The sequence below is a fragment of the Alosa sapidissima genome, chromosome 15, assembly GCF_018492685.1.
Source record: "Alosa sapidissima isolate fAloSap1 chromosome 15, fAloSap1.pri, whole genome shotgun sequence".
Classification (NCBI taxonomy): domain Eukaryota; kingdom Metazoa; phylum Chordata; class Actinopteri; order Clupeiformes; family Clupeidae; genus Alosa; species Alosa sapidissima.
This window is the reverse complement of record NC_055971.1, coordinates 15772395-15782394: the sequence shown is the minus strand read 5'-3', so window position 1 is coordinate 15782394 and position 10000 is coordinate 15772395. Positions and strand designations below refer to the sequence as shown.

General features: G+C 47.1%; 1 protein-coding gene across 1 annotated transcript in view; it reads right to left on the bottom strand.

The window, feature by feature from the left end:
* LOC121684578 (cytoplasmic dynein 2 heavy chain 1) overlaps nt 1-10000 on the bottom strand; it is a 170373-nt gene that overhangs the window by 80310 nt on the left and 80063 nt on the right. Inside the window, exons 71-75 of the mRNA XM_042064637.1 lie at nt 2874-2939; nt 2538-2588; nt 2372-2449; nt 1824-1955; nt 1154-1226 (exon numbers count right to left, since the gene is read on the bottom strand). Of these exons, the coding sequence (XP_041920571.1) occupies nt 1154-1226; nt 1824-1955; nt 2372-2449; nt 2538-2588; nt 2874-2939 (400 nt within the window). The remainder of the gene's footprint in view (nt 1-1153; nt 1227-1823; nt 1956-2371; nt 2450-2537; nt 2589-2873; nt 2940-10000) is intronic.

Genomic DNA, 10000 nt, shown 5'->3' with positions numbered 1-10000 from the left:
AGCTTGCAAACATGAAGATACATGCACATGATACACATGCTCCCTTGCACACCTATCTTCTACTACACGCATACACATACAAACACTTGCACGCAAATAACTTTAATACATTCCCCAGACACCCCCACACCCCTCTCCCACCTCGCCTCTCCTACCCATCTCTCTCATCGCTGGGCTCCAGCACTGATCCTGGATCAGCTCTGATTCAGCTTCTCTGGGACAGCAGAGAGGAGTAAATGGACTAGCGGGGCTTAAACTGGGCCTCTCCTAATTAACCTCAAGGGAAAAAACACGTTTTACATTTCTGGTGATGTGCAGTAATACATATCTCTAATTAGGGTCTGAAACCTGCTTACATATTTATATGGGTATGTGTGTGTGTGTGTGTGTGTGTGTGTGTGTGTGTGTGTGTGTGTGTGTGTGTGTGTGTGTGTGTATACATGCATACAAGTAAATAAGTGTGTACATCCCTTGAGCTTGTGTGATTGTGTGTGTGTGTGTGTGTGTGTGTGTGTGTGTGTCTGTGTGTGTATGTATTTGTTTGTGCGCTTGTGCGCATGTGTACTTCTGTGCGGGCGTGTGTGTTTGAGTGTGTGTGTCTTTGTGTGTGTGTGTGTGTGTGTGTGTGTGTGTGTGTGTGTGTGTGTGTGTGTGTGTGTGTGTGTGTATGTATTTGTTTGTGCGCATGTGTACCTCTGTGCGGGCGTGTGTGTTTGTGTGTGTACATGTATATGTGTGTGTGTGTGTGTGTGTGTGTGTGTGTGTGTATGTGAGAATACATAAGTAAGGGGTAATGTATAGAACACCGATCATTGAATCATTGTTGGGAAAATAAGTCCTGACAGGGCGAACTGGACCCCGAGGTGCCAGTGGAGGTGTGTGTGTATGTGTGTGTGTGTGTGTATGTAATGCTGAGGTGTGTGATTTCCAGCTGCTCATTATGTGTGGGTGAGAGGTGAGTCATATGGGGGATGCTGCTGTGTGGCGTGACTTGCTGCAGGTTACACAGCTGCATGATGTGGTCATCAACCTGACTGCCTCATACATTCATCATCTCACATGTATGAACACACACACACACACACTTACATACTTGTACACACATAATCATACTTACTATGCAACACACACACACACACACACACACACTCACCGAGAGCTTGAGAGGCAAAAGCTGCCATGGCGCTCTGCAGTCTGTCTGGTCTGAGGGCCTGAACCACCAGCACCTGCAGAGAGAGAGAGAGAGAAGAGAGAGAAGAACACAGACAGAGGGAGAGAGGGAGAGAGAGAGAGAGGTAGAAGGAGAGAAGGACACAGAGAGAGAGGGAGAGAGAGAGAGAGAGAGAGAGAGAGAGAGAGAGAGAGAGAGAGAACACCAGAGAGAGGGAGAGAGGGAGAGGTAGGAGGAGAGAAGGACACAGAGAGAGAGGGAGAGAGAGAGAGAGGGAAAAGGAGAGAAAGACAGAGAGAGGGAGAGAGAGGAGAGAAGGACACAGAGAGAGAGAGAGAGAGAGAGAGAGAGAGAGAATGAGAGACAGAGAAGACAGAGAGAGACAGAGACAGAGAGGGAGAATGAGAGACATAGAGAGAGAGTACAAAAGAGTAGAAGAATAAGGGCAAGAAGAAGGAGATGTTACAGTGGAGACAAGACCAGCTTGATGTAGGAAAGACAAGCAAAACAAACACATGTTGGGTACGTATTTCATGCTGTGCTTCCGAGAATTCAGAGCTAACTACTAATTTTCTGACCGTTGCAGACAGTGGAGTGGTGTGTGTGTGTGTCTGTGTGTGTGTGTGTAGGAGTGTGTGAGTGTGCCTCTGACCTGCTGGAAGAGGGAGATCTTCTTAGCGATGGTGTTGGGGAAGTCCTGTTCACAGCATGAGCTGCGTGAGAAGGTGAGCCACAGGTCCCCATCGCTCAGGCACAGAGTCTGGTACAGCACTGGGAAGGTGCTCTACAGGAAAGAGAGAGGGGATCCGTGAGTGAGTGAGTGTGTGTGTGTGTGTGTGTGTGTGTGTGTGTGTGTGTGTGTGTGTGTGTGTGTATGTATGTATGTGTGTGTGTGTGTGTGTGTGTGTGTGTGTGTGTGTGTGTGTGTGTGTGTGTGTGTGTGTGTGTGTGTGTGTGTGTGTGTGTGTGTGTGTGTATTATATCAGGAATGCTCTCTGGATAAAACTGTAGAAGCATATGCATAAACTTGCAACAGACAGAGTGAACACTAAAAGCAGAACTCTGAATGTGGCACAATATACTCTAGTTTGTACAGTGGGCAAAGTGTGTGTGTGTGTGTGTGTGTGTGTGTGTGTGTGTGTGTGTGTGTGTGTGTGTGTGTGTGTGTGTGTGTGTGTGTGTGTTAGTGTATGTGTCCACCTTGAATAAAGCCACTGCTGGGTGTCTCTCTTGATCGATCCAGGATGGAATCTGTTCCCTCATAGACTTCTGGGAGTCCTGGAGAACAAGCAGAAAATCAACACTGACCTTAACACCTCCTAATGGCCCGCTACAGCTACAAAAAAAACACACTAGAGACACTCACCGCTTTTCTGACCATGTCTCCGACTATCAGACCAGTGAAGGCATCCCACTCCTGCAGAGTAACAGTCTGTTACCATTAGATTATCATTGTCAATGCAAACATCATCACCATCACCACCACCATCACCACCAACACCAGCATCATCACCAACACCACCACCATCATCATCACTATCACCATCACCATCATCACCATCACCATCATCATCACCAACACCAACATCATCATCATCATCACCACCCGGCCCCACCCTCGTAATCATCATGGTCATCATTTTATCACCACCAACATAATACTCATAGACCATCTGTCCCCCACCCCCCTGACCTAACTCACATTCTCCTGGAACAGGTCTTGGTACATCCCTTTCACAAAGTGCAGGGCAAACATCAGCTGGTCAGCCTACAAACAGAAGAACACACACCAAGGTCATACAATGTAATCCACTATTACATGATGAAGAGGCTGCCAGGGGTTAAAGATGGACAGAGAGCAAAGATGGGGAGTAAGCCTGTAACATTTAACAATCTGTTATTAAGATATGAAATGGAGCATTACATACAGGAAAAGGGTCACTATATAATCACATACAGCTTCACTACACTAATCTGATTTTATCAGTAGTATTACCGAAGAAACACTCACAGAGAATCAACAGAGTTGTCAAAATAGTTGTATGCATTTAAGAAGGAAGAGAGACCATTGCTGGGCAGAACAAATAGGGGGAAAAAAAGATACAGTGAGCTAATGTAGAGGTGTGTGTGTGGTGTGTGTGTGTGTGTGTGTGTGTGTGTGTGTGTGTGTGTGTGTGTGTGTGTTTCCGAATCCCAGACAGGACGGCAGGTGAGCTGGGTTCAGCCAAGCTCAGCCTCTGGAATGCCAAACACAGCAGAAATTCTTTGGGGAGCACTTCCCTTTTGCGGCAGCAAGAGACATGACCCCCCACATTTATCTGGATGTGTGTGTGTGTGTGTGTGTGTGTGTGTGTGTGTGTGTGAGTTAGTGTCTGGCTGAGGTGGAAACAAGCAGAATTTAAATTTTGAGCACGGCAGACACGGCAGTGTGTGTGTGTGTGTGTGTGTGTGTGTGTGTGTGTGTGTGTGTGTGTGTGTGTGTGTGTGTGTGTGTGTGTGTGTGTGTGTGTGTGAGGAAGTGAGCAGGCTGAGGTGCTGGGGGGGAGATAAGGCAGCCGGCCGCTAATCAAGATCCTTATCCCTACCCGCCTGCAGCCAAGCTGGGTGGGCGAGGGCTGGAGGATAGCATCTCTCTCTCTCCCTCCCTCCCTCCCTCCCTCCCTCTCACTCACACACACACACACACACACACTTGCATTTCATGGCACAAAAACATTCAATGTACTGTGTCATGAAATGCAATTCTCGCTTCATAAATTTGGGATACACACATCCTATATATACACACATTCACATACAGGTACCCCCTTCTCAAGAGCCATTTCATACACATATACATGTGCGGGCGCACACACACTACACACTCTAAATCTTGGGGTGATGAATGCACAAGCACAAGCCATTTGGGGCTCCAAAGGCTCCATCTATTTTCATGAGCACAAAGCCCTCCTGCACTCTACCATCATAAACATAAAACACAGCCCACACACACACAACACACACACACACACACACACACACACACACACACACACACACACACACACACACCCACCCACACCCACACAATCTACTCTCTACTCTTAACAATAGCAGGAGATGTGCACTGCCAACTGACAGCCCTGCCAGTGTCTAGTAGGAGACTCAGTGGGACACAGAGAAAATGAGATTAGAGCTGTCCACTCTCAGCACAAGTGCACCAGGGGACCAGGGGGACACATACAGAGAGAGAGAGAGAGAGAGAGAGAGTGAGAGAGGATGAGAGAGAGAGAGAGAGAGAGAGAGGAGAGAGAGAGAGAGAGGAGAGAGAGAGAGAGAGAGAGAGAGAGAGAGAGTTATTCTACTGTGTTATCTGTAACACTGGCTTTGGCAACACTGTATCCAGTCATGCTAATAAAGCTCCTTTGAATTTGAATTTGAATTTGAGAGAGAGAGAGAGAGGGAGGGAGGTGGAGAGAGAGGGGGGGGCAGAGAGAGAGAGACAGAGATGGCCAAAATGATCCAGGACAGTGTATCCTAAACAGACCTCAGGGTGTCACATGACACCGTGGAAGCTGTCAGTCATGACTTTCTTTCAGGACAAATAAAACACACACATACACACACCCGCACCTGCACCCACCCGCACGCACGCACGCACGCACACACACATACACACACACACACACACACACACACACACACACACACACACACACACACACACACAGATATATGGACAACCAGACACATGCACACATAGTTATGAATAAGACATGTGCATTGTGCACACATGCACACACAGACATCATACCCCATGCCTCATTAGCATCATAGCCATCACAGTACAGACGGTTTCATTCTCTCATACTTGTACATAACACTTGTTCTGAGACTGGTTATGATGAAATGATTGTAGTTAGCTAAATCCTCACACACATTCATATTCTACACATGTCCACACCCCGCTGTATCACCTTCACACACACACACACACACACACACACACACACACACACACACACACACACCACACACACACACACACCACACACACTAACACACACACTACCCCAAGCCTCAGTGAGTCACTGTGACTGCAGCTAAGTAGCAGGTGAACTACTAAAGTGTTTCTCTCTGTTTCTGTCTCTCTCGGTGCATCACCTTGATGAGCCCTTGACACCTCTCCCCTAAGCAGCAGCACCAATCGCTGCTCTGCACCTGAGCGGCTGTTAGATAAGCTGTCTCTCTGTCCTGTCTCCCACACACACGTATACATACGCACACACACACACTTTCTCTCTCATGCACACACACAAACACACACACACACACAGACTGACTCAAGCTCTTTCTGAGTCACTGTCTACTCTATCCAACACACCTCTGAAGCTTTGGATCAGACATGCCCAGGGCATCTTTCTCTCGCTCACACACACACACACACACACTCTTAAACAAGCATTATTGGCATGTCTGTCTCAGTCTGTCTCAAAGCAATGACCACGTGACAGTGATACAGACAAACAAATAATAAAAGATGAAAGGTTTTGAGGGAAACAGACACAAACTGTGCTTAATGAGAAAACAAGGAGCCCTGAACAACCGTCTGAGCTAGTCCCGTGGGCCTCCAGTCATTTGCAACTGGTTCCAAAGCATCTCCCTCTGATTGGTAATTCTGAGTGCTGTCCAACTATAACTTCAATTTTGTTTGATTTAGTGGAGTCATAAAGGTGTGTTTTCCGTCAAATATGGGAAATGTTGGAAGACAATGGACCAAATTAGTTTGTTGTCACAGTGTGGTGAAAAAATATTCTGTGCAGTCAATGTCCTGTCCTCTATGTAAACACACACACACACACACACACAAACACACACACACACACAGTCATATCTCCCATCCTGAGCTACTAATGAGCTGTGTCATTAAGGAAAAGCCAAGCAGCTCTCTCTATAACACAAATACACACACACACACACACACGACACACAATCATAACTAGATCATAACACAAGCACACACAAAAACACCCTACACACCAGTATACCTATAGACATACACCAAAATACACTCATGAGCTGTGAAAGGACAGTCTGTAAGCCTCTGACCACTAGCTATGATGCTATGACGGTCTGTCCAGGCCAGAAAAAACATAAATCCACAAGTCAAACACACAAGTAACACACAACGTGCCTAGGAGATTTGAAGCCCAGGTTACATTTCTACTCTGTTTTGAGCTTTAAGCCTATTCTGTCATATACTCACAAAAAGTTAGGGCTGGCTTTCGGGTGAAATGTAATGTTTGAGTACAGAAAGTACTGAAACACTGAACTGTTGGACATGCACATTCACAAATTAAGAGAAGGTCACATTATTTCCACAGGATTTCCGGTTCCGGCGCCGTCAGGTGTGGCAGCCTACTCAGCAGCTCCGTGTCTTAGTTTTCTACGTCTTTGTTCTACTTTTTGTTTACTTTTTACTTCGCAACTTTTTGGATTACAAAAAGGGAGGAGTGTTTTTATTCTATCCTATGGATACGGACATATTACAACGCTCCAGCGACAGCAAGCTTGTGTACACAAGGAATCAGCTGATCGCACTACGACGGAATGCTGGCTGTGTTCGCGACAACATTCCAGAGGAACTGTGGTGCTTTCGGGGTTGCAGAGCGGGGAGTAAAAGTGAAGACGAGGCATCGGGAGAAGAAGTGGAGATACAAGCCCTCAGTTCCATCGATTGTGATGGGAAACGTGAACTCACTGGCTAATAAGACTGACCAACTGGATGCCCTGGTAAGAAACCAGAAGTTGTACAGGGAATGTAGTTTGTTATGCTTTACCGGAGACGTGGCTAACAAGCCATATCCCCACTTCTAACGTTGAGCTGCCTGGCTTCAGTGTAGCTCGTTTGGACAGAGACTGTAAACTTTCTGGCAAAAAGAAGGGAGGCCGGACTGGTGCTGTACATTAACAATAGATGGTGCAATCCCGGACATGTAACAGTGAAGGAGACTGTATGCTGTAAGGATGTGGAGTTATTAGCGGTTAGTCTCCGTCTGTACTACATGCCGAGGGAGTTTCTCGCACGCAAGGTCACACAGTGCACAACTGACTACCTGAACTTCTGCATGGACATTGTTGTTCCCACCAGAACTCAAATTCAAGCTGAAGGAAGCTAAGGAGGATTACAGAAAGAAGTTGGAACAGAAGCTGCAGGAAAACAACTTGAAGGAGACATGGGACTGCATGAAGGTTATCACTGGCCTGAAGAAGAACAGCAGCTCTGTGGAGGGGGACCTGGACAGGGCGAACCAGTTGAACCACTTCTACAACAGGTTTGACTGCCCTGCTCCAGCTCCAATGGCGGGTGGTCTGTCCACCATCCCCCAGCCCCCCACCCTCACACCCCCTCAATACCAGCGCAACACTCACCTCCATCATCACAGGCTATCGTACCCCCACCATCACTGGATTTTGCACCCCTCCCCCACATGGCGATCATGAACAATGAGGTGACAACGACCTCAGTCAACAGCCATCAGACACACAGATCCCAGATGCACCCCTCCCCCTCCCCTTACACCCCTCACCATTACAAAAGATCAAGTGACAGTCCAACTTAAGAAATTGCGCAGCAATTAAGCAGCTGGGCCTGACAGACTGTGCCCAAGGCTACTCAAGGCCTGTGCTGCTGAACTGGGGGAGCCACTGAAGCACATCTTCAATTTGAGCCAACGCCTTGGACAAGTTCCAACACTGTGGAAGACATCATGTCTCACCCCTGTCCCTAAGAAGCCACACTCTAGTGAGCTTAATGACAACAGACCTGTCGCTCTTACATCACATGTGATGAAGACAATGGAGCGATTGGTCTTAGGCATGCTCAGACCCCAGGTACGCCATGCACTAGACCCGTTACAGTTTGCTTACCAGGAGAAAGTGGGCGTGGACGATGCCATCACTTATCTTCTACACAGGACACATTCCCACCTGGACAAGGGGAAAAGTGCTGTGAGAATCATGTTCTTTGATTTCTCAAGTGCTTTTAACACCATCCAGCCCCTCAGATTGGGAGACAAGCTCTTGCAGATGGGTGTGGACGCTCACCTGGTAACCTGGATTACAGATTACCTGACCGAGCGACCACAGTTCGTCAGACTGAAGAACTGTCTCTCTGACACTGTGATCTGCAGCACCGGAGCGCCACAGGGGAACTGTGCTCTCTCCAGTCCTGCTCACCCTGTACACATCTGACTTCTGCTACAACACCGAGTCATGCCACATGCAGAAGTTTTCTGATGATACTGCAATTGTGGGGGTGTATCAGGAACGGGCAGGAGGAGGAGTACAGGAGCCTGGTGGAGGACTTTGTGCAATGGTGCAAACTCAATCATCTTCAACTTAACACTTCAAAGACCAAGGAGATGGTGGTGGATTTCCGCAGGTCTAAGCCCACTCTGCTACCAGTCCACATTGATGGGGTCAATGTGGAGGTGGTTAGCACCTACAAGTATCTGGGTCTCCACCTGGACAATAAACTGGACTGGTCAGCCAACACTGACGCACTCTACAAGAAAGGGCAGAGCAGGCTGTACTTCCTGAGGAGGTTGCGGTCCTTCAATGTGTGCAGTAAGCTCCTCAGGATGTTCTACCAGTCTGTTGTTGCCAGCGTCCTCTTCTATGCAGTAGTATGCTGGGGAGGAAGCACAAGGAAGAAGGATGTGGGGCGAATTGACAGGCTGGTAAGGAAAGCTGGCTCTGTAGTGGCAGCTGAACTGGAGTGCATCACTTCACTATCTGACAAAAGGACCCTGAACAAACTGATCAACATCTTGGACAATGAGTGTCACCCACTCCACAGCACTATTGTTAAGCAGAAGAGCCCTGATCAGCTGGAGACTTCGCTCACTGCCTTGCACAACTGACAGACTGAGAAAGTAATTTGTCCCCAGGGCCATTGAACTGTTCAATGCCTCACTTAAGGGAAGAGGCGAGATAGGACTTCTCTGCATAGTCTGTCTGCCTCTTCACCCCCCTCCATGTTTGGTACTGTCTGTCCCACAAGCCACTTGTACCACTGTCTTTATGCCTCACTGTTTGCGTGCTATATTAGCACATCAGCACATATGCATAACCCCCCCCCCCCCCCCTCCATGCCACAGCCGAACTGTGGCCACACTTATACATTTTCTTAAATAGTTAAATATATAGATATATAGACTTTACTTTACTTTACTTTATTTCTGCATTGTTGCACTGTTGAGTTACTCATTTGTACTATCATCATGACCACTATCACCATTGCACTACCACCATGACACTCATTCACACAGAGCACCTTAGAGCACCTTACCATACCCTTACTATGCACAGAGAATCACAGGCTCAGTCCCTGCCTCAGTCATTGCAAGCGCCTCTGATTTATTAATCACCACTATGTGGATACTGTTTTTAGAATTGATTTAGATTAAGTGTTTGTGTTGTATGTATGCTGCTGCTGAGACCTTGAATTTCCCCCTGGGGATCAATAAAGTATCTATCTATCTAGCTATCTATCTATCTATGACGTTCACCCTGTAAAGGTTATAGTGGATTTTAGGTTCATCCACCCGAAAGCCGAATATCCCTGACTTTTTGTAAGCGGTATACACTGTATATGCAATTGTAACAAGGAGTGAAAGACTACCCTTAAGTAAAAATAAGATATTGTGTTCTGGCTGTGGGTTATATTTTGGCCATTGTAATAAGTTAATTCTCACTAGCTAGCTACTCTGGTTTTTACAGTTTTGCAGTTTACATTAACTCCATTATACAACAATCTGCTCACACCACCTATGTGTGTGAGTGTGT